The sequence below is a fragment of the Strix uralensis genome, chromosome 2 (assembly GCF_047716275.1).
Source record: "Strix uralensis isolate ZFMK-TIS-50842 chromosome 2, bStrUra1, whole genome shotgun sequence".
Lineage (NCBI taxonomy): Eukaryota > Metazoa > Chordata > Aves > Strigiformes > Strigidae > Strix > Strix uralensis.
In genome coordinates, this window is record NC_133973.1 from 65,876,487 (window position 1) to 65,900,796 (window position 24,310).

The window sequence follows — 24,310 nt, forward strand, 5'->3', positions numbered from 1 at the left end:
GCTCCCCCATCCCCCAGACAGGGGAGGGTGAGCAAGTGGCTGTGTGGTCTTTGACTGCTGTCCAGGTTTAAACCATGACAGCTTCCTCCACCCACAACAGGTTTCAATAATAACATCTAATTGGACTGGTTAGTGAAACTGATAAATAGATGGTAATCTGCAGGTGAGGACCTAGCTTAGGTTCTTCATCTATATTTCTGTAGTAACTGTGGTTCCTCTGTAAAATGCCCAGGAGAGATCTTGTTCACTGCTCAGTGGAAATCTTTGCTCCCAGGAGCAACACAAATGTCACCTGTGGAACAGGAGAGATCAATAATATTGAAATGTAAAGGTCATCCCTGGCCTGAAACTCTTTCTGAACACCCCACTACAAAACCCACAGGATAACTGAGGAGCTCTGACACAGGTGGCAACAACAATTAGAAGCACAGAAAAATTTCCACAAGAAAAAGAAGTGAAAGCTCAGTTCCCAGTGCCAGCAAGAGAAGACACAAATCAAGAGTGACATGACAAGGTATACAAAGTAATGAGTGTGTTTAGAACAGTAAATCTGATGCTTATCCATCCTCTTGTAATAAGGAGCAAGGAGAGAGACTCAATTACGCTGAGAGGCAATACATTTAAGCTGCAAAGGGGAATTTTTTTCCTAGCAATCAACTCCTGAAGCTAGTTGCCATAGCTTAGAGCGAGCAGTGAGAGACAGCTCTGCTGGCTCTTGAGAAGGCAGGAATGTTCAGGAGTGTACACCTTCATGCCGCCTCACTTGCCTCGAAAATCACTTCAGACTGGCCCAGGACCTCCGTCATTAAAAGCCTGGCCTGTTTGAGCTGGGCTCAGCAAGGCATTGCTCAGCAGAGTGCACAGTGAGAGACCTGGAAATATGCTCGCCAGTGGGGGAGCAAGTACTGCCCAGCCTCATGATGTGCCACTCACCAAAGAGCCAGAGCATGAAGCACAGGAGGAAAATCCTCTTGGTGTTTCACTTCACTCTTTCTGGTCCCTCCATGATTTGGTGTCTCGGACAGCCTCACTCTGTTTTTGGCTCCCGCAGGGAAGAGCACACTTACTAAATCTCCAGGAGATGGCAAGCTGGGAGGGACAGCAAGTGCTGGAGGACAGAGTCAGCATTCAGCATGGTCTTGGCAAAGATACATCTGGAAAAAATACATATGGCTCGCTGAGGATGAAAGGAAGGTATTACGCATACTGAAGAATAATCAATTGCAGCTTTGCAGCAAAGGGAACGGGTAATTGTCAAATATCACAGTTTTGGGGAGAACACAAAAATATGTTGTGAAATGAATAAGAAGTGTTAGGGACTATGACATGGGAGGTGTCACACTGCTGATTATAGGAAAGTTTTCATGTACAGAGTAGCACTGGAGAAGAAAGAGGGGCATGTCAACAGGACAGAGCCCAGCAGAGAGGAAAGGCAGAGGTCAGGGAAAGTTGGTACGCTTAATGAAGTGGGGTTGGTTTGCTAGAAGGAAAGTTTGAAGAGGGGAATGATATAATGCTTCATTAAGCTCATCACTCCTGGCAGTATCCACCATGCCCATGGATGTATACTGCCAGGAGAGGTAAGTGTAAAATGAAGAAAGAGTCACATTGAGAGAATGAAGCACTGACTGATAGGCAGAGTTACCTTTTCTTCGTCATAAAAATTCTCCAGGGGGGCCAACACCTCACTTGGACTCTAAGTTACAAAAGTTCCAGCTCTGAAATAATTGCAAGCAGCATTTTCTCTCTTCAGTGTTACATCATGGTGCAATGTTTATTCCTAATTATGTTTCATTTAATTAAAGTTTAGTACCATTGTTTTGTTGAATACCTAGCATACTTCAGATAGAAGTTGCTCTGGCTGCTTCTGGAGAAGTGCAAGATTTAATCTTAGAGAGCCCAGCACTTATATTTTACATACTTCTATCTCATGGTAACACTTGTTGTACTAACAGCTGTGACAAGTGACACCTGACTCCCAGAGCTGTAGGGCAGCCCTGAGAAGGATACTGTCTTTGCTTCTGGAACGCTTTCATAAAACAAGAGAAAACATCCCAGCATGGAGAAGGAAGCATATGAATTACAGAAAAAATGGAAAAGCCCATTTGTGACCTGCAAACTCAGCCTGCACACAAACTGGAGTCCTCTGAAAATGCAACGGAAGGATTCAGATGACTGACAATGAGGGCTTGACCAACAGCCAGTAAGATAACTAACTGGCATGTACACATGACGTGAAATACCATCTAGGAACTAAAAACACATCAGCTGACTGCTTGTCTCATCCTCACAATTCTCAGCAGGTAATGAGACAGAAGTAGCTGCAGAAATTGCAAATCTATCTGCTGGAGATTTAAAACCATTTGCTTAACATAGCCACTTGGGCAGAAGACACACGACTGCTTGACAGGCTGGCCAAAAGCTGCCAGTATCCCATTCCAGCTTTCCTAGTGCATGTGAGGGTGAGGCTGCCGAAGGAACTCTGGGTACAAGATGGATATGCTTATTATTGTAAACACAGCAACAAAATACTTATTTCTTTGCTGGGATCTTAGAGTCGAGCACTGACTGCAGGATCTCTGCTGACAGCCAAGACAGATGCTTATGTGGACATCGCTCTGAAGACGTGTCTTACTTATCTGTTCCAGGCAACTCACAGATTGCAATTGCCACCCCTCTACCTTATTAAACAGGGTAGAAGCATATGTTTGACTGGGCTGGACTACAACTGTCTAATCTATACATCTGTCACCCTGATAGATTTCTGCATTGAACAACTAAAAGTAGCTTCCAGGTCTCCAGTCATTTCTGGATCTACTTTTTCCACAGTGCAGAAACAAAAGTGTGACTGATCTCATACCTGGTTATGATTCACCATCTAAAATTTTGACATTTCTCTGGGGCAAAGAACATCGTGCACTAAACACCATTTATCTATTAGCCTTAAACTTGCTGAGTGATCAGTAGAGAAACTCTGAAGGACAGCAAACTTGAAAGAAAAAAGTTCTGAATACCTTTACCACAAAGCTTCTGCACCCAGTGGTTTCTACACACCAGTTCAGATAGTGCCTGATTAATTACTACATGGGGAAGATACATGCACAAAAATACATGCTTCTGGAGTATAGCTATCTAAACATCAGTCAGAAAAAGACCTAAATACGGACTAGAACTTCCAGCAGAAAAAGCAAAAATGCAGAACACACATGAACTGACCTCAGAACACAAAGGACCAGCAGTCATGTATGACTCATCAGAAAAGGACCAAATCCGGGAGCCCATTCAGCATACGACCGAGCTCACGTTTCCTCTCACAACCCCGGAGTGAAGGGATATGCCACAGCCACCCACCCTGCTGGGCAGCATGGCCTCTTATGGGACTACACCAGAGATTCTGCTATGTAAATAAACACCAAAAATAGCCTTTGATTATAACTTGGTAGTCTTGTACCACATCTTTTCCTTCATTTCCACAGCTGTATAGTCTGTACAGTTCCACAATGTATAAAGTAAGATAACCCAAAGTCGCTATTTTGTGACTTACAATAGAGCACGCACTTGACTTCCAAGAGGACGAGGACGTTTAGCATTGCAATATTGGGACCGGTCAGCAGAGGGCAACGCCAATATCAAATTTGTGATAACTCAAAGCAGAGGCAGGCCGCTGGTGCACCGTGCTTGATCTGTTCCTAACTCGGGTAACGAATGAGGTCAGACCTTGTGCATCCCTTATGCTCACCTGGATAAGGCTCTCCAAGGCCATAACTTGGGATGTCTCCTCTCCTTACAGGGAAAGTGGAGGTGATGGAAGATGGCAAGCTTATAAACACACAAATCTCAGCGCAAAGTGAACGGCAAGCAGTCTGCACAACAGAGACATCCATCAGCAACGTCAGTCCTCTAGACAGGTAAAAGAAGAAAAGCTTTTCCAGGCATCATTTCAGCTCCATGCTTCCATCTGCCCACAGCTTCATTGAATTGTGGAGCACCATGTACATGCATTTTCTAATGTGTTTTATTGAAAACATCCATTTTCCTTGACAGACAATTGCACCATGCCACAACTGAGTTAGGAAAGTAATGCTACATCAAGATAAACGTGTTTTGCAGCATCAGTAACAAGAGAGGTGCCAGAGGAGCTGTATTTTGAAATTTTTCATTGCTTTGTTTTACAACTAAGGCACGTACCAGCCTCAGCTGCAGGTGACTAGACCTAAGCTGAAATCTGTAGCATGGGATATGGGAGAACTAGTCATGTGCAAAACTACCATGCAATTAGTGTCTTATTTTACAAGCACTTCTGTGATCAACAGAACTAGCAAAGTTGTTTCTATTAAATTTGTACTTTGAGGAGGATCTCCTATATTGTATTTAATGAAAGATACTTTTTATTACCATTTCATTAGTATAGTTTCATGCTGTGGCCCTTATTTCAGTCAGGACATACATCAGCGTTCTTTCTTTTACAGAGCTACCTATTTCCATGTAACTCGTAGGCATCAGCTTGCAGTTTCAGCTCTCCATCATATTTGCCTAGAACTGCTCAGCAGATTCAGAAATTAATAAATGAGGACAGATGGATAAGCAAGAAAATGGTGTGCTGCCATAAATGTTGTTTTCCTAGGAGGAAGGTCAAAACCTGAAGCGATTAAGGCAGCTGCATAGGGAATGCATAAAACGGGAAATTGTCTGTCTGAGCTCTAGTTCTGGCTCTCTTGATGAATAATGGTACACCTACATTTCAGTGAACCACCTATGGGCATGATTTTCATACTTACCAAGCACTTTGTAGAACAGGAGCTTACCTGTGAGTATGAAGTTAAGCATGTACCAAGATGGCACATTACCACCTGACTCAGCTTCCCCCTTTGTGAAACAAGGGTATGGGTACTTAACCTCAAAGTTTTGCTATGATGCCCAGTTAATTTCTGTTCAGACATAGCTTCAAAATCCTCAAGAGTGTCTATTAATCAGCCTGGATAAAACCCCAACCTTCCAAGGAAGCCAGATGTTGCTGGTCTGGATATTTGTCTGAATTTGTTCCCAATCCCTATATTTAGAATAAATAATGACATTAATAACTGCAATAAGCTAGTAATATTTGTTCATGGGATTTACCTTATAATCAAATGACAGAATTTATCCTTATATTTAAATTTATCCTCAAATAAAAGCTGTTATCTTATTACCTTAATGCATCATTATTTATCAGTGTAATTAGCCCTACTCCAGTAAATGTTTAAGTACTCCTCAGTGTACGTTTTGCAAAACCAGGTGCCAAAACACAGTTCTCCGTTTGTCCCATTCAGACTGGTAACACCTCTAATGAAAAAAACTTTTCTTGTTGTTCTATCCCCAGGTTTCCGAGTATCTAACATTTCTCTGCTGATGTGTTGTAAGGCAGCAGTGAAGTGTCATAACTATGTTTGTTTCCTCTTCAGCAGCAGATGTTTGATCTGTTGGTGGCCCCTGGGGCTGGTGTGAAGCTTAATGAGCTGCATTCACTTTTAGCAAGTGCTGTGGAAGGAAGAGTATGTCTGGAAAATATCAGTGGTCCTGTTGAGTAGGTAATGGGACAGCAGGTATAAATACACAGCCAGAATGGCCAGAAAGTACCCTGACATTCATCTTGCTTGACAACCTTTGTAGCATAAATGAAAGAATATCACCCAGTAATTCCTGCCACGAAGGGAATTATTCTTTGTTTTGCTTTATTCTGTCATGAAATGCTACTTCACACAATAAATTTTACATTCACTTCCTGCTGATAGTTGTGCTGCTCTTTCCTTCACTGTCTATGTCTCTCTATTTTTACAGAATTTTCATCTTCATTCTCCCATTTCATATTTTCTCACCACTTCAGTACTATTTCTCCCAACAACAACTTCTACTTTAGCCCTTCCTTCTCTAGCTGCCTTGGCAGAGAGTATCCTGGTACAGATGAAGGAGGCAATGGATATGCTCTGAGAAGAAACATACTTTGAAGCAGGTACCAGAGCAAGTTTCCTTTGAGAGGAACTGTAGGTTGTTAATGTGGTGGAAGTTAGTTAAACTCCTCTGGTGTGGAAGAGTCATCTTCCTATTTTAAAAATTACAAAAATTACTATTAAAAAAAATTTATGGATCCATGGAAGAAAAGAGATGGATTACAAGGAGTAGGAGGGGGAATAGATCCCTTCTTAAGTTTTAATAACTTGCATACCCATTTCTCCCATGGACTAGTACTGAATTTGTAATCTGTGTTAAAAGAGAAGACGTGGCTTCACCACTTTCTGGATCTTTTGCCATGATTTCAGAGGAAGGAAGACTAAGTCTATTTGAAGAGAAAGTGATCTTCAAAGAAAACAGCTTAAAGACATGAGGAATCCCAGCATGCCCATCTTTGAATTTCTTCGAAGAATGCTTCAGTTGGCAGGATTAACTGATGGTGAAGCACTCAGTTGTTTACAAGGATATTATTTTACTACGATTTAGTATTGCTGCCATTGTATTGTCATGAAAAACAGCCCCTTACGTCCATCAGGAGGGCACAAGGGAAGTGCTCAGCCAGAAGTAGGCCACGATCCACATCTCAAAACAGTTTCACACCAATTTCTCCACCAGTCCAAATAGACTTAAACCTAAACATAGTGAGAATTGAGCCTGTGTGATAACATGTAGAAAGAAGCTCCCGGACTTGTAAATAAGAAGCACGTTGAGGCAAGCTTCCTGGTCTACTACTGAATGGTGGCCCAGTGAGCAGGGTACACATATAGAATACCCTGGACAAGTTGGGTCCCAGGTCTGTTATCTGATGTGTTACAGTGACCCTGATAGGAGAGATCAATAAGGGAAAAGTAAATCTGAAATAAGTAAGGATGTTAAAACTTGGGATGGGAGAGGGACTGGGATATGCGACAGATGCTTAATGTTTCCTTGACAGATACATGGGCTATGCTTGAGTTCCCTTACAGCAGCAAGCACCTTCCTTGGTGAATTCTGCTAGCAAAGTATGATTTAGCCTCATCAAGCAACTGCATGATGTTTGAATGAATAGAGAAGCTCAGAAGAATATCTGTTTCCTAGTTCAAGCAGCAATCTTCACTGTCTTCTGGGCATGTTTGAGACTCAGCACTAACTGAGTTTCAAAAGAAAAAGTCGGGCAAGTGCTGTGACAGCTTGACACAACCCCTCACTGGTTGCCCTTAATTCCAGCTTAACCTGTGCCCTGGATTCAGTGCATGCTACAAGGAGAAAGAGCCAAGTTTCTCCTCTGACAGGGTGGAGGACAGCTATTTTCAGGTTACTAACTTGCACTTCTGTTGCATTCTGCATTACACAAGGTAGGCCTGTTGACTCTGTCTTTATCGCTATATGGCATGATACCTAGAATTGTATTCATGGGCTGAGATCACATTTGGACTAGACATTGCAAAAAAAAGGAAAAAGAGAAATGTCAGTATTCCTGATGATTTTTCGAACCACTGAGTAACAGTCAGGCTACCTCTTTCTGTTGCTGTGCTGGCTCTGTGTGGTACCTTCACTTACCACAGTCCTTGCTGGCTGTTCAGAGCCCTAGATTCAACGTGCTAAGCACGGTGCTGTGGTAACGTGGCTCCAGGGCAAATTGTTAGCAACAGAGCTTGCTAATGCCTTGGGCTGGCAGCAGCAAGTCCAAAAGAAAGTATAGTGGCCAAATCAAACCTTAGGCAGCTTCATGAAAACCTCCTGGACCAGGGGCACATGTGGAAAGACACCTAAATTTTGGTGCTTAAGAAGAGAGGTACACCCAGAACAGGCAAAGCCTGAGAACATGTGTGTGCCTTCCTTGGCTTGGCAGGTAGAGAGCTTGCAGTCTGACTAAGCATGCAGCTAGCAAGTTGATGCAGTAAATACTTTTTCTGGGTCTGCCACTTTGACAAGTGCATTTAAAATCTAACTCAGCCTAGTGATCACATCTCCCATTCCCTGCTTTCAAGCAAGATCAGAGCACAGAGATAATGCAGGGTGAGCTTGTACATTTTGCTAGTTTATTGGTTACATATTTCTAAGACTATGACTGACTCCTCTCGCCAGCTACCAAGATGTTGCAGGCATAACAAATGTTAAAATGGTTACTAGTTGAGTTTAAGTGGACTTGTCTTTTTCTGGGTAGAATGATTCAGAAACCCCACCATGAAACTTCTGGCAAAAATATTCTCACAGATGCTATGCACAGTACTGCAAAGAAAGCCACACATAGTTGGAGCAAGCTGGAAAGAATACATTTTTCATCACAATGCTGGAAAGTGTTGTACTGTTCTCTCCCACACACTGTCTTGATACAAGTCCTTGTTTGGGAGTCTAATGAGCTGCTTGTATAAGCAAAACATTTTCCAGTAGTTCTAACACTCAACAGCCTCAATATAGTCAATGAATATTTGCTCCCTGAAGTCAAGGAAGTACACAAGTTGTGACATGAAGGAAAGCTGGGGAAGAGAGACCAAGAAAGAAGTGAAGCAGGCAATGGTGGTAGAAACAGGAGCAGAGTCTGTCCCCACTGCTAGGGCAGCCTTCACAAAACATATGCTTCACATATTATCAAGGTATTTATTTAGGCTAGAGTAGTGCACAACCTGGTAATGAACAGAGATGAGGATACACTAGAAGACTGAATGTATGTTTTATTGTATATTTAAACTGAGACTGGATTTTTAAAACTCAAAGATTAAAAGTAACCCATTGAAGCACATGTAATGTATCTTCAAAAGAAAGACATAATAGGCTTTACAGCTGCAAGAGAGAAACAGAATTGGGAGAATTAATGAGTTCCCCAAAATTAATATATTAATGTTGGACATTACCTTTTCAACTGTCTTGAGACTTCACAAAAAAAGCAGGAATGAATGCACTGGTTGTTCTACATTTAGAAGTGCAACTGAAAAACTGTAGTCATGAGCACAGGGAACAAGAGAGCCACAGCAAGACATATTTCAGGAACCAGTATGTCTATAGGTCAGCTCTAATTATTAAAGACAAAGCAGATCTGTATGACAGCTGCTGGGACTCCTGCATACTCCAGGGATGCTCTTTCCCTGTGGCTCTCCCTGGACCTGTCAGTGGCCTCTCCTTGTTCCAGTATTCCTCCAATTTGTCTTGAGTTTTGCCAAGAAAGGGAGGGTGAGCCACTGCTGAAGGTGATGCCTCTTCCCCTCCCTGCAGTGTAGCATATGTGAGCTGCAGGACCCCAGAGCACCTATTGAGCACTCAGCTGTGACAGACCACATCTTCCCAAGCTTGCTGCTTCTGGAGCAACAGGATGCCTTGAGCTTGCCAGCCACCTTGCGGTCACACTTAAGCCTATGTAAACTTTCTGGTAAAGCTAGATGAGTTTAATATGAGATGTATTGAGTTGTTTGTTTGGCAACAGAGAGACTAACCAGCACTACTCCTGATGGCTGCTTTCCTTCTGACCAGGTCTCAGACAGAGTCCTGTACCCTGGGCAGCAGCAGGGCTTCTTGGCTAGCTTGTCCCAGCACAGGCCATACAGCTCCCTGAGATTGGGGCATTCCCTTACACAAGCCAGGGTCAAGCTTTGCTTCCTCTGCAGAAAAGCTGAAACTTAGAGAAAGGTCTCCATTAATTTCCACCCAGCCACCCTCCCCTCCCCCTCCTTTTATTTGGTAGGATTTCACAGAATCAACTAGGTTGGAAAGGACCTTGAAGATCATCCAGTCCAACCATTAACCTCACACTGCCAGTTCCCATCTACACCATATCTCTCAGCGCTATGTCGACCCAACTCTTAAGCACCTCCAGGGATGGGGACTCTACCACCTCCCTGGGCAATCCATTCCACTGCCTAATAACCCGTTCTGTAAAGAAATACTTCCTGACATCTAGTCTAAACCTTCCCTGGCACAACTTGAGGCCATTACCTCTTGTCCTATCACTTGTTACTTGGTTAAAGAGAATCATCCCCAGCTCTCTGCAACCTCCTTTCAGGTAGCTGTAGAGGGCGATGAGGTCTCCCCTCAGCCTCCTCTTCTCCAGACTAAACAACCCCAGTTCCCTCAGCCGCTCCTCGTACGACATGTGCTCCAGACCCTTCACCAGCTTCGTTGCCCTTCTCTGGACACGCTCGAGTAATTCAATGTCCTTTTTGTAGTGAGGGGCCCAAAACTGAACACAGTAATCGAGGTGCGGCCTCACCAGTGCCGAGTACAGGGGTAAGATCACTTCCCTGTCCCTGCTGGCCACGCTATTTCTGATACAGGCCAGGATGCCATTGGCCTTCTTGGCCACCTGGGCACACTGCTGGCTCATGTTCAGCTGGCTGTCAATCAACACCCCCTGGTCCCTCTCTGACTGATTTCTATAGGTACAGGGGTTTGCTGAAACCTCCTGTTCCATGGGTCATAGCTCATGATAAAACTTCACTTCAGACAGAGGCCTCAAATTCCCACGGGGCTTCACAATCACAGCCCACATCATCAAGGCATTGAAAACAGCCTCTCCCTCAGCAGCTCCAGCCATCATCCCCTCCTCGGTCTCTTCTTCCTGCCCCCATGGAAGCTTTCAAGTTATGCCAACACCACGCTAGAGGGTAGTGTTTTACTTTAAGAAACAAAAGAAAAGAGGAAAAAGACAAAGTTTGACACATAAGCCCAGCAGCCTGGTTCACAGTAGATGCTGTGAGCAGCAGAAGGAGCAGTACAGGATGGAAGGAGCTGCATGAGCCCATGCTGCTGCAGGGGCACCCATGCTGTGGGCAGCTGGCTTGGACAGGCCAGGAGCAAGCTTCTGAGCCAACACAGCATGAAACATAACCATCAACCTGACGGGGGAACAGGGGACTGTTTTTCTTAAAGCATAGCTCATATGGTCAATGTTGATTGAAACTGCTGTAGAAAAACATCCAGCAGCCGTCTAAAGAGCCACTGTTGCTCTCCAAGATAGTGTTTTGTTTGTGGTGCAGGTCAGCAGCATTTCACCCTCTAGATCTCTAGCCAAAGGTTGCCACGTTTACAGATAGCAACGGCTGATCTTATGGCTGCCCTCAAAACATTTCTCTGTTATCCACACTACAAGTGTTTCACTTCTCTCCAGTGCTCATTGCAGCCAGTTATAGAGGGACTGACCTGATACCAACAGACTCTCTTCCCTTTGTCTTCTCATAGACTAGCCTCTAGTAGGTGTTTGCAGCTTACACACGTGCTAGAGGTTTCACATACAGAAAGTCCTTTGGCTACAGTCCCACAATAACTCATTCCTGGCTTCTTGCCCTTCATTTAAATTCCCTAGCCTGCCTATACAAAAAGAGATGAGCTCTCTGCAGCCCATTCTTCAAAAGGTCTCAATTCTCACAAGACCAGAAAACCAGGGAGATATTTGAGTTACACTAGAGAAAGCAGCAGCATAATATGGATTATTATAAGTCAGATATGGGAAATAGAGTCCCAAAACCTTGCACTGGTAGTATCAGTCTTGAGGTAGCTTTCTAAATAGCCTTTTTACCTGGGATGAATATATCTGAAGCTGGTGGACACTAGGACATTTCTGTTGTTATTAATAGAAAAATTAAAACACCTAATAATGCAAAAACCTAGTAAAGAGTTAAGGCTCTTATATTTGAGTGGCATCCTGCTGGCAAAGCTGTTAAACAAAATCTTCTGCAGGACAGCAAACAAATTTGTGTCCAGCATAACATTGCAATCCAGAGTGCAAATCTAGTAGTGCTTAGGTAGTCTTTCAAGCTGCACGGGTGCAAGATAAGAGTTTTGGGAGGTCCTGGAAAATGCCACTTCCTGGATTGTCTTTTAACACACGAGTTTCCTTTATCTGGATCCTAATGGAACAAGCCTCAAAGCAGCTAAGGAGATTCTCAGTACCAGAGAGGTAGAAATTATATTTGGATTCATTCTTAAGGGTTTCTAGATGATCTTTAAGGCTCAAGCACTGACAAGGTTTATATACTGACTGTAGAAGGCTCCTTGGATTGCACTCCAATGCAGAAACTCGGAGGACAATTCCAGCACCATCTTTGAACCAAGGTGTGTGCAGTGACACCCTGAAGTTACAGCACAGCCCCACCTCTGTAATCCAAATGTTAGGCAAGATAATTCATCAGCTTTACCATCATTATAAAGCATTCCAGTTTAAGTTTCTCAGGTGTGTCTATTTACACTGACTAGTTAACTGTGCTCATGAGATCTGAAGCAGTCAGATGAAGCAGACTTCTATCCATACTGAATAAGGAGATTCCAGCCACGCACACAGAGACACAAACTTTAAAGACCATATAGCAGGTTTCCTTAGATAACTGCACTGCCAAAGAAAATCTGCTCCTTGGTGCAACAAATATTTTCTAGAAGGGAACGATGCGACACAAGTCCTTTGCACACTAATTTATTCATAGAAGTAGTCTTTTGACTTTTTTTCTTTTGAAGGACATAGCTAGTGAAATCTAACTAGCAACCCTGTCTTTAGCAGCTTTTCAGACATGCACACAGGTAGACATACACATGAATTTAGACCAAAACTGCTAACCAGCATGAAAAACTCTGATCTGTGGAAAAAGCCTGTGTTACCACCACCACAAGGTCAGGACCCTGACGGCAGCTAGAACTCCTGTGACTGGACATATTTGTGGGGCAATTTAAGCAAGGCAGTCTTCTCAGGAAGAAGTTTGGGAAGAATATTTGGTATAACCCCTCCTTGAGCAATGGTGACAGAGGAAAAGAGCTTGTTCAGCTCTTCATCATTTCTCACAGCCAGCTGGATGTGCCTGGGCAGGATCCTGGCTTTCTTATTTTCCCGTGCAGCATTCCCTGCCAGCTCCAGGATCTCTGCAGTCAGGTACTCCAGCACAACAGCAGGAAGATGGCAGCACCACGACCGATCCTGGAAGCATAGTTCCCTCTTTAAAGGAGCCTGTGAACACAACCCATGGGGAACTGCAGACCAGCCCTGGCTGATTTGGTTTTCTTTGACACAAGGAGGAGCTTTGTGGTTTTCTTTCCACATCCAGACATTCTAACATCAGCCTAGCATAAAGAGAAAAAAATAATAAACCAAAACAAACAGACATAGAAACTGAGCTTTTAAGTCCTTTCTTCCTTCTCATTTCACTGCCTTTCTAATTCCCTTATAAGTCAGTTTTCCCCTCTCAGGAAGTTTGCTAGTTGTTCACACTTTTGTATGAAGGAGCAGATGGGTCAGGCTGCTGCTCTAAGAAAGTCTGACAAGTTTTCAGCCAAGAGGCATCTACAAGCTCAGTCAGAGCCATCTGCTAGACTTCCAAAACTTTTCAAGAGAAAAAGGTAGAACTTAGGAGCAAGGTCTTCTGACCCAGTATCAAAGGAGGACTGTTGTCAAAGAGAAAGGTTAAGTAACCTAGGCTTCAAATACTTACAAGCATTCAGAGACTCTGCAGGGAAGCTTCATTGAACTTACCCCTGGTAAGAGCCTAAGCAGTTCCTGTAATAATAACCTTGTGAGAGCCAGAGCTAGAAATTCATAGCTTTGTCTGAAGTAAAAACAACAGACAAGAACTTCATCTACTGGAAACCACTTCAAATGGATCTTGTGTCCTAGAGGTGAGGGGAACCTATTGCTGCAAGATAACAGGCCACAATCAGGAACAAGACTTATGGGAAGAAAGTAAGCTTTATTTTACATCAGACAGTGAAGTTGCTCTGCTTAGCAGACTGTGCAACAGACTACTACAAATGCACAAGTACCATCTTCTGGTATGGTATTGCATCGATTGTAACAAGCCTCATTGTTTATTTCTGACATAAAGTCTCTGGTACTGAATAGTACCAATTACTCTTCAATACATAACACAAAGCAACTGGGAAACAAACACAGGAAAATTCTGTTCTTGTATACAGAATTGTTCTCAAATTTTAATCATGTTTTTAAGTAATGAGAAGGTCTACCCAGATTTGGGGATGAACTAAATCAAATATTAAATTGAAGCACTTAAAAATACAATAAAAATTTCTATTGTAAGATTTTTACACACCTTAGATAAGTTTTAAAAAATTGTCTATACAAGTAAACAAATTTAAAAAGTTAAAAGGCCCCTTAAGCAGCCTTATAACAAACACAGAACTTACAAAAACATTATTTCACTCAGGAGTTTATCTACCACAGAAAAAGCATGCTATCATTTCATAAGAACAAACTCTCACCTGAAAAGGCTATTGATACCACTAGCCAAACCACAATTTATGGCAAGGGCTGCCCCCTTTTAAACGCCACAGCAGTAGCCATGTCATTACCAGCTCTTGCCCCATTTAATTCCACCTGGGTGAGCAATAATTCAGCCACTCAAAAAACAATCAAAGTCCCAACACAAGAGCAGGAAAATTTGTCACTACTCTTTGTAGAGCTGCTTAGCACCTTGTTAGCTGATCTCCTCTGGAAACAAGCCTAGTATTTACTGCCTCGGAGAACTGCAGTATCTCTGATTGGTAGTTCATTTATCACAGCTGGAAGGGGGCAGACCTCTACTTGCTGCAGTCATCAAGAATTAAACCCAGCAACCTTTACAACTGTTCTTTGTGCTGTCAGTAGTGACCAAGCTGCTTTGTGACCATGATGCAGAGCCTGGGAAAGCTCAGGACCTCTGACATCTTGTTCTCTCTCTTCTAGGACTTGACTCCATCTGTCAAGCAGTCCAGTTATTTCAAAGCCATGCATAGCTGTGTTGCAGGGCATAATACGTCCTTTCTAGGGTCAAGGGTGTGGTGACAGCTGAAGATTTTTTTTCTTCAATACATGAGTGCTGGAAAGTTGAGCTCTGGCCCAACAGAAACTTTTGCTGAGCAGCTGAGTTAGGAGACATCTACCCTCTGTTACTGTGAAGCCAGAAGGGTGGGTTTTCAGATCACTATGCTATCAGGTTAATTTACAAGCGAACTATTGGCTAGAAGAAAGCAAACAAGATTTTCTTGGTCAAAGAAATACTTTAAAAATTGACCTTGAATTGGACCAGTACTTCACCACAAACTCTATCTTTGGGTGTAAGTAGAGTTAGGGCTACACAGCTCACTTGTTGTCTTTTATTGTACAGATAATGGCAGCTGGATACATTTCAGGAGCTACTTGAGCACTGGCTGTGCCTTGCAGGGTCTGTTTGGTGTGGTGCAGAGCAGGCTCATGGGAGCAGTTTGCATCCAGGAGCAGCACAATGACTGAGACACAGTTCTCCAGATTAGCCAAGAGTGCTGTAAATGCCATGCTTAAAACTGCACAAAATTTGTACCTTGCTTGAGCCTTCTATCATTACTGCACACCATTGGATTTTCACTTGGTCCAAAGAAATAATCATTTCCAAGCTTGCTTTTCTTTGCCATGGTCAAACAAAGGAAATAATTTGAGTTTCATGTGTTCAATTCTCATGTACTTCCTTTAAAACTGCCTTCTTTTTTTCCATTTACAAGTGCAAACACTCAGCATAAGACTAATTACATACAGCATATATTTACTATAGGCACAAAGCTTAAGATCTCCTCTCAGACATTTTTACTTCTCACTGCTACAGCATCGTCTACTTTTTCTCACTTCACTGAGTTAATTGCAGGCCAGCCAAGATTGCATCAAATTGCTCTTGAAAACCAGGCACCATACAACAACTGTTCCAGTGAAATCACAATGTCTGCTCAGTCAGGTATCCTCTCTTCCCATTTCTGTGTAAGAACAGCTTGGAATGCGTCATTAACACAATTGCACACAGCTCTGACGTCTGTCAGCATCATAAAACCTGTTCAGTAGGCTCTGGCACCCTTGTGCCTTGAGGGGGCAAAGGAGCTAGGTCAAACTCAACAGGACAGGCAGATCTTTTTCAAATAAGTTCATGCTCCTACTACAGTTTAGGAAGCTGGTCCTAACAAGCTCTTCTCTGTGTGAAGTGCTATGAAATCTGTGAGATACTGCCTCAGGGGCAGACTGATCCTAATGCAGCTGCAGCAGATCCCTGGTTTCCAGTTCAACAGCAAGATTCAGCCCCCACTATGAACAGAGAAACCCCAGGCACTTTTCAGGGGGAAGACTTTCAATGGTTTGGTCAGCAAAGGCCTGGGGGCTTGTTTGGATATGGACACTTCTATTTTTCTGCACTGATAGACAGAAACAAAACAGTCACCTCTACCAACAGCAAAAATACTGCACCAGGTTTTAAATAAACTACCTATGCTTGTTATGACAAGATGAAGGGGACAGAACAGTCTAAAGAGAGGTAGTTGTTCACTACAGCTTTACAAGCAATAGTAACCCCATGCTTTAAAGTCTTAACTGCTACAGCAGAGTTAACCTCTGAGGCACTGAACTAATTGCACTATGGATCTGTGATGGAGGGAAAGTTCACATGAACATGAATGGCAGTATGTATCTTGACTCCTCTACCTGCTCCACAACAGTTACCTGTAACATGTTTTCAAAAGTAAAAATGTATTTGACTTTTTAAGAGTTATTTGGGTGCTATGCTAGACTTTTTTTTGATATTTTCTGTGTTCCCCCATCCCTGGAACAGGAGCCAAGAAAAAGAACGGTGTTGCATTCTAGGAACTTTATTACAAACTTTAAAAGTACATTAAAATTAGCAGGAAAAATAGTTGACAAAGAAGCAAACACATACAAATTAGTGCTACTGAGTCCCATCATCCATAAGTGCACAGACCAGACCAGGAAAAGCAAGTTTCACTGGCTACCACCTTGTTACTGAGAAGGAGCAGAATCTCTGACAGTTTTCTTGGGAAGGAGCTGGGAAAGGATATTTGGTATAACCCCTCCTTGAGCAATGGTGACAGAAGAAAAGAGCTTGTTCAGCTCTTCATCATTTCTCACAGCCAGCTGGATGTGCCTGGGCAGGATCCTGGCTTTCTTATTTTCCCGTGCAGCATTCCCTGCCAGCTCCAGGATCTCTGCAGTCAGGTACTCCAGCACCGCAGCCAGGAAGATGGCAGCACCAGGACCGATCCTGGAAGCATAGTTCCCTCTTTTAAGGAGCCTGTGAACACGACCCACGGGGAACTGCAGACCAGCCCTGGCTGATTTGTTTTTCTTCACTGCAGCTTCAGGTTTGTCAACCACTGCGTGTTTCTTTCCATGTCCAGACATGCCGATGGGTGAGGAGACACAAAGAGTTGGAGATCTTCAAATTATCCACGTTCTTCGGCTACAGTTAACTGATAGCCAGAGGAGACAACAGTGAGTTACACTTTCTGCTCTTCCACATCAACAAGAAAGCTTGTTCTTTTCTTGAGGAAAGAGAAAACCACACACCACAGTTCCTTAATAACAGAGCTAAGAGTTTAACTATTACTACCCTTTTACAGCCTACCTTTTAGGAGAGAGGCCTTGTTGTAAAAACAGAGTGGTCTGACAACCTGTCAAGAAAATCTTACTGAAGTAGATATGAAGAGCTCAAAGGAAAAGAGGCTTTCCCCTGCTACTTGGAATGTATTTAGGATTGAGGTACAGTGGGTTTTCTTCAATAAGATTTTCTTAAACACCGTAACTGTTACCTCAAAGCTAACTTGAGACCAAGCCTGCCTCTTCTTCCAAGAGGAATCTATATTCTAATTTCCTCCATTATCAAGTTAGATCTTTCTTTCATTTTAAATCTAAAAATTGAAAGATTCCTGCAGCCCACAGCATCTTATACCCAAAATACTCCAAGAGGTTTTCATACAGAGTTCTAAACTGATTCCCCAAGGGATATTCTCTGGCTGCTATAAGAGTACTGGAGGTGTCCTGCACCAGGAAAAGGAGGAATTGACTTGGACAGCAAAATGCAGACTGAAGAACAGAAATTACTGTCTATTTACTCAAGATTAAGGAAATTCAGTCCTGTTAGAGTACTCTTACAATTGAAGTGGCAAAAATACTCATTTAAATAACATTTCTAATCTGTGAGTAAATAGGACAGTTAGCTTCCAGCACAGATGTTTGCAATATACAAGAATATCCATCACTAGATTAACATATGGGGGTTTTGCATAGTTTTTATAGAGATTTAAATATTTCAGAAAAATCAGAATAAGATTTGGGAAGGAGGAACAAAAAAATCCCAGCCCATAATAAAATCCAAGCAAACCAAACCATAACTCTCTATCCCTATTATCAAACAATAATTTTCATGTCCTGATTACTGACATTACAGACATGCTGTGCTACAAATGCAGCTAAGTTACAAAATAACATAAAGTCCACAATAACCCCAAATCTTTACCTACATATTATAATTTAAAAAAAATCCCATTACCTTCAAAAATGCTTATATTTGTCTCATCTTTGCTACAGGCTACACTCAAAGGCAAACAAGCCACATAACACCCTGGGGCAGAACCTTTTTATTAGCAAATTTTTCTCCTCATCAGTGGGTCACCTGGACAATTAATGAGTCATTCTTATATGTGGCTCATCTTTCTTCTAACCCCTGGTTTGGGGGAAAAGGAAGAAATACGTTACAGCTGCCCAGAAGCAAATTCTCTGGGGAGGGGAGAGAGAAGCCAGGTCGTCTCCAAGGTCTGAGCCACAGCTGTATTTCAGTCTCACTGTGACACTACCAGTTCTCACCCACTCTGGCTGGCGTATTTCTGTCCGTACACCACTTGTAAAAACAGTCTTCTCTTTCCTGTTGAAGCTTGATTAAAAAAGTACTAGGGGAAAGGTGCTTTATAAATAAGATATATTTTTAATTGTGTGTGAGGGGGGAAACTGTGTATTGCTTTATGAGTGTTCTCGGCAGAGAGAGTTATGCTTCATTCACATCATGTCTGAGCCCCACCAAGTGATGTGATTTGGGCTGTTCCTAAGGTTTGGGCTTCTGCCCCTTCTTCTGGTAACTCTCTGCCCCAGGTGGGGCTCAAGGTTTACTGTGAGAACAGAGGGGTTCTAGTGCCAAGGGGCCTTGGCTAGTTCCTCTCAGTTCACCTGGACAAAAATCTCACCTAATGCAAATGAATATTTTTGAGCACCTTTTAAAAAATGAGCGCACACTCTCTGCTCATGCTCTTTCTGTGTTTGTTTTCTGGTGTTCAAAATAGGTTCCAACCAGCAACATAGAAGAGCCATAGGTGTGAATGGTATTGCAGCCACAGAAGATGACTATTAAACCAGCAGGTCCTCAACCCAGGCTCTGACAAAACATTTGTACAGCAAAACTGGCACCGAGAGCTGAGCCTTTGATTCTGCATGCTGGGTACTAATGGCGGGTCAGAGCCAAAAGACTTTGGAGAGCCTGTAGTATAGTATACTTCACATTTGCTAGTAGCCATGGTTAATAATTGTGCTAGTAGCTACAGTTTCCACACATATGGGGACAATTACGAGGTTTGGAAGCTTGGTCGAGTGAAACTTTGAAGCGTGGTCAAGATGACCTTGCCTAGCGATAAGAAATTCATAAAAGATAGATTTTGATTTCCAAACCCTAGAAAATAAGTAGAACACCCAGAACCATAAAGAGAGAAAGTGTTTTTTCCTTTAAGAAGGAAGTGTTAATGGCTCAGGAACAGGTGCTGTAAGAGAAGCAGGCAACAGAGAAGACCACCCTGGCTGAACAGGGAGCTTTGGCTGGAACTCAGGGAGAAAAGGAAAATTTACAGCCTTTGGAAAAAGGGACTGGCCACTCTCAGTGATTACAAAGATGCTGTGAGGCTATGCAGGGCAGAAATCAGGAGGTCTAAAGCCCAGCTGGAAATTACCCTGGCTTCAGCAATCAAGGACAACAAGAAATGTTTCTATAAGTATGTCAACAGCAAAAGACAGACCAGGGAGAGTCTCCATCCCCTGCTAGATGCAGGAGGAAACATGGTAACAAGTGATGAGGAGAAGGCTGAAGTCCTTAATGCCTTCTTTGCCTCAGTCTTTAATAACAAGACTAGTTGTACTGAGGGAATCCAGCCTCCTCAGCCAGAAGACAGAGACTGGGAGAACGACCCCCCTGCAATCCAGGAGACAGTCAGTGACCTACTGCATCACATAGACACACACAAGTCTATGGGACCTGATGGGATACACCCGAGGGTGCTGAAGGAGCTGGCTGGGGTGCTCGCCAAGCTGCTTTCCATCATTTACCGGCAGTCCTGGCTGACTGGGGAGGTCCCGACAGGTTGGAAACTGGCCAATGTGATGCCTATCTATAAGAAGGGTTGGAAGGATGATCCAGGAAATTACAGGCCTGTCAGCTTGACTTCGGTGCCTGGGAAGCTGATGGAGCAGCTCATCCTGAGTACCATCACACAACACATGTGGGACAACCAGATGATCAGGCCCAGTCAGCATGGGTTTATGAAAGGCAGGTCCTGCTTGACAAACCTGATCTCCTTCTACGACAGGGTGACCTGCTTATTGGATGAGGGAAAGGCTGTGGATGTAGTTTACCTCGACTTCAGTAAGGCCTTTGACACCATTTCCCACAGCATTCTCCTGGCAAAACTGGCTGCTCAAGGCTTGGATGATCGCACGCTTTGCTGGGTAAAAAACTGGCTGGATGGCCGGGCCCAAAGAGTGGTGGTGAACGGAGTTAAATCCAGTCGGCAGCCGGTCACGAGTGGTGTCCCCCAGGGCTCGGTTTTGGGGCCACTCCTGTTTAACATCTTTATTGATGATCTAGAGGAGGGGATCAAGTGCACCCTCAGTAAGTTTGCAGATGACACCAAGTTGGGTGGGAGTGTTGATCTGCTCGAGGGTAGGGAGGCTCTGCAGAGAGACCTGAACAGGCTGGAGTGATGGGCTAAGGCCAACTGTAGGAGTTTCAATAAGGCCAAATGCCAGGTGCTGCACTTGGGCCACAACAACCCCCAGCAGCGCTACAGGCTTGGGGAGGAGTGGCTGGAGAGCTGCCAGTCAGAGAGGGACCTGGGGGTGTTGATTGACAGCCGGCTGAACATGAGCCAGCAGTGTGCCCAGGTGTCAAGAAGGCCAATGGCATCCTGGCCTGTATCAGAAATAGCATGGCCAGCAGGGACAGGGAAGTGATCTTACCCCTGTACTCGGCACTGGTGAGGCCGCACCTCGATTACTGTGTTCAGTTTTGGGCCCCTCACTACAAAAAGGACATTGAATTTCTCGAGCGTGTCCAGAGAAGGGCAACGAAGCTGGTGAAGGGTCTGGAGCACATGTCGTACGAGGAGCGGCTGAGGGAACTGGGGTTGTTTAGTCTGGAGAAGAGGAGGCTGAGGGGAGACCTCATCGCCCTCTACAACTACCTGAAAGGAGGTTGCAGAGAGCTGGGGATGAGCCTCTTTAACCAAGTAACAAGTGATAGGACAAGAGGGAATGGCCTCAAGTTGCGCCAGGGAAGGTTTAGACTAGATGTCAGGAAGCATTTCTTTACAGAATGGGTTGTTAGGCGTTGGAATGGGCTGCCCAGGGAGGTGGTGGAGTCCCCATCCCTGGAGGTGTTTAAGAGTCACATTGACATAGCGCTGAGGGATATGGTGTAGTTGGGATCTGTCAGTGTGAGGTTAATGGTTGGACTGGATGATCTTCAAGGTCCTTTCCAACCTAGATGATTCTGTCATTCTGTGAGAGCATCTGGGATTGTGTTGAGGATGAGTTATTTGACAACCCAACAAAGTGACTATTCGATTAATTAACTTGGCAATGAAACTAATTTCTGAGTTTCCTGAAAATGAACTACCTTCATTATAATATTAAAAAACACACCCACAGGTCAAAAAGATCCCCTGCCTAGGTTATGACCCTTCCCCTGAGCATGCATAGTAGTAGAAGTATTATGTAAGCCATATTATAATTGTATGTTAATCACTAACCAATCAGTCTCTAACAGGAATGTTCAGAAAAGTACTAACCTCTGATTTTTGTGTATAAAAGAAGCATGAAAACTGATGTTGGTGTGCTCAATTTGTGGAAAATTCCACCACGCACCCAGGCCTGAATAAATACAGTATCTCTCCTGAGTGTGTTAAGATCGGTTTATTGCATGCTGGGCACAAATCCACTTTTTGGATAACACCTGCAGAAGACTCCAAATTTGTGGTCTCAAAAAACTTTAGCTCACATGCTGCCCTGATGGAAGGCTCCATAGCCTTTTATTTTCTGATTTAAAGTTCTCACATCATCTATATTTGTGGCTCCATCTATCACTCAGCCAGTCACTTTTCCCATGAGGATGAGCATTTAGTCCAAGTTAGGTTGGGCTCAGTCTTCCTCCACCTCAGGGCCCTGGGGGATGGGTATGGGGCACCCTCCACATGTCCAAATATTCACCATCAGGACTGATGTCCTCTCAAAGAGCAGCTATCCATTTCTTTTAATTCAGAGGCAGAAGAGCTGGCTGTGCCTTCCCTTCAGTAAACCAGACTTAGCACAGAGTAAATGCCCCAGCACGCTTCGGGATACATGGGTGTTGATGGGCTGTCTGTGATGTTATAACAGGGCTTCTGAATTTCCGTTTCAGGCCCTTGGTGGAGCAGAGAACAGTTGTTTCTCCACATGCCCGGAACAAACACACTCTTAAGGCCTGCTGGCAGGTTGTGTGGGGGTGATTTTCCGGGGACTTAGGGCTGGGGTCCCCCTTTCTGTGTGAGTATGCTGACCGCCGGGCTAGAACATAAAAGGAGGGGGAGGTGGGAACAAGCCTCTTCCCCCTTCTCCTCTGCTGTGTGTCTTTGAGAAGAAAGTGCAAGATCTGCTCAATTCTTTGAAAGGGCAGAGCTGGCCATTTTTAGCAAATGAAGTTTTGATCCCAGGTAGAGTGGTGTCACCACACTCAGCCACTCCTCAGTGTTTGCTGAGTGATGCTTTAATACAGACTCAAAAATAAAGGTAACTACTGAGACACAAATTTCTTGTAATGGTAATTGGCTATGATCCAATCCTAACAATACTTGAAGTACTGATAATTATATCTGATAAGAATAGATAATATAGGTTTGATTGTTTTACTTTATTTTACAACAGAACAGGGAAAAAAAAAGTGAGGAGAGAAGCGACTGGAGAAATAAAGCAGGATATGAAATGCAAAAGGATAAAAAGAGGCTCAGTGAAGTGGAAAGAAAAGAGTTACAGAGAAAAACTAAGGCATAGGAGAGCCCCAAAATTCACCAACAGTATTTGGATGCTCCTAGAGAAGTGTTCCCTATGGCTGACAATTTATTTGGGGTGTTTCTATGACGGTGCCCAGCTTGGTTTATGCGTTCAGGTTTACAGTAGCTCCAGGATGCTGGCTGGGGAGCGTGAGGAGCTGAGTCCATGCCCAGCTCAGCACGCTGCCTGGTTGGGATCCCACATCTCATGGCCATGCTGCTTCCCCTGCATGCCCTACAGAGCCACACCATCCAACAAGGACAAGCCACCTGGGGCTGGGCAGGAGGAGAGGGGCTCACAGCTCTGCTGACACACTGCAAGGGTGCAGTGAACTCATTTTAGCAGGGTTGACTCACAGAAATACGCCTCTCTTCCTGCCTGATTGCTTCACCAGTGAGAAAGGAGTGCTGGAAGGTGCTAGGAAGTAGCTCACTGCTTCTTTTTAACTTCTGAAATAAGAGTTACAGAATATGTCACATACTTCTCAATCTCATACCTAATTCTTTGTTTTGCTCTTCACTGCGTAACTCTTTTCCAGGGTGTGTTTAGCAGGCTACTTTTAGAAGCTGTGATTTTGCATCCTTTGCTCTGCTGCTGAAACAATGATGAAAGGGGCAAGGCAAGAGCAGAGCTGCACAGCCAGCCTGGCTGAGCTCCGATGGTGAGGGTATAGCGTGGGGATGAAGAAAGGTTTCTTAAGTTGTGCTGGCTGCAAGGCTGTGCCAACCTGGAAGCCAGACAGAAATTCCTCTGCCCTCCATGACTTACATGCTGCATCGTTTCTGAGCTGATGCTGGTTTGAGGAGTATGAGTGGGGGGTAGGGGCATCCCTCCAGAACAACGGTACTTGGGTTAAAGCGCTGCTGAGGTGGGCCTCGGGCAGGCTTAACACACTGCCCGTGCAGCCTCATGATTTACGTGACCAACCTTTGTACGAAACCCCTCCAGAAGCACTCGAGGGGTGGCACGCAGGGACGGCTGCTTGCAAGCCTGGGGACCAGTGGGTGCCCCCACCAGGGCTGATGGAGCTGCCCGTAAACCCCGGGCTGCTCCATGAGGCACCCACAGCCGCCTTCTGCCTGCGGAATAAGGATGGGGAGCAGCGAGAGCCCTTGCCGGGAGAGGCGGGACAGGCGGGGAAGAAGAGTTTCTAAATCCCGCTGCTCTTCCCGGTGTGCACGCCGGGGCTCCCCGCCCGGGAGATGATGCGGGATCCCCGTTAGGAGCTGCGGCCGAACCTTTTAAAATCCGGCGCTGTGGCGGCTGCGGGGAATGCTGACGGCAAGG

At 44.2% G+C, this 24,310-nt stretch overlaps 1 protein-coding gene across 1 annotated transcript; it reads right to left on the minus strand.

The window, feature by feature from the left end:
* Positions 1–12,580: 12,580 nt before the first annotated feature.
* Positions 12,581–12,993, minus strand: LOC141940002 (late histone H2A.1-like). The gene is given in 2 exon segments (XM_074860775.1): positions 12,581–12,837; positions 12,840–12,993. Coding segments are annotated over 2 exon segments (411 nt in total).
* Between the last annotated feature and the right edge of the window lie 11,317 nt (positions 12,994–24,310).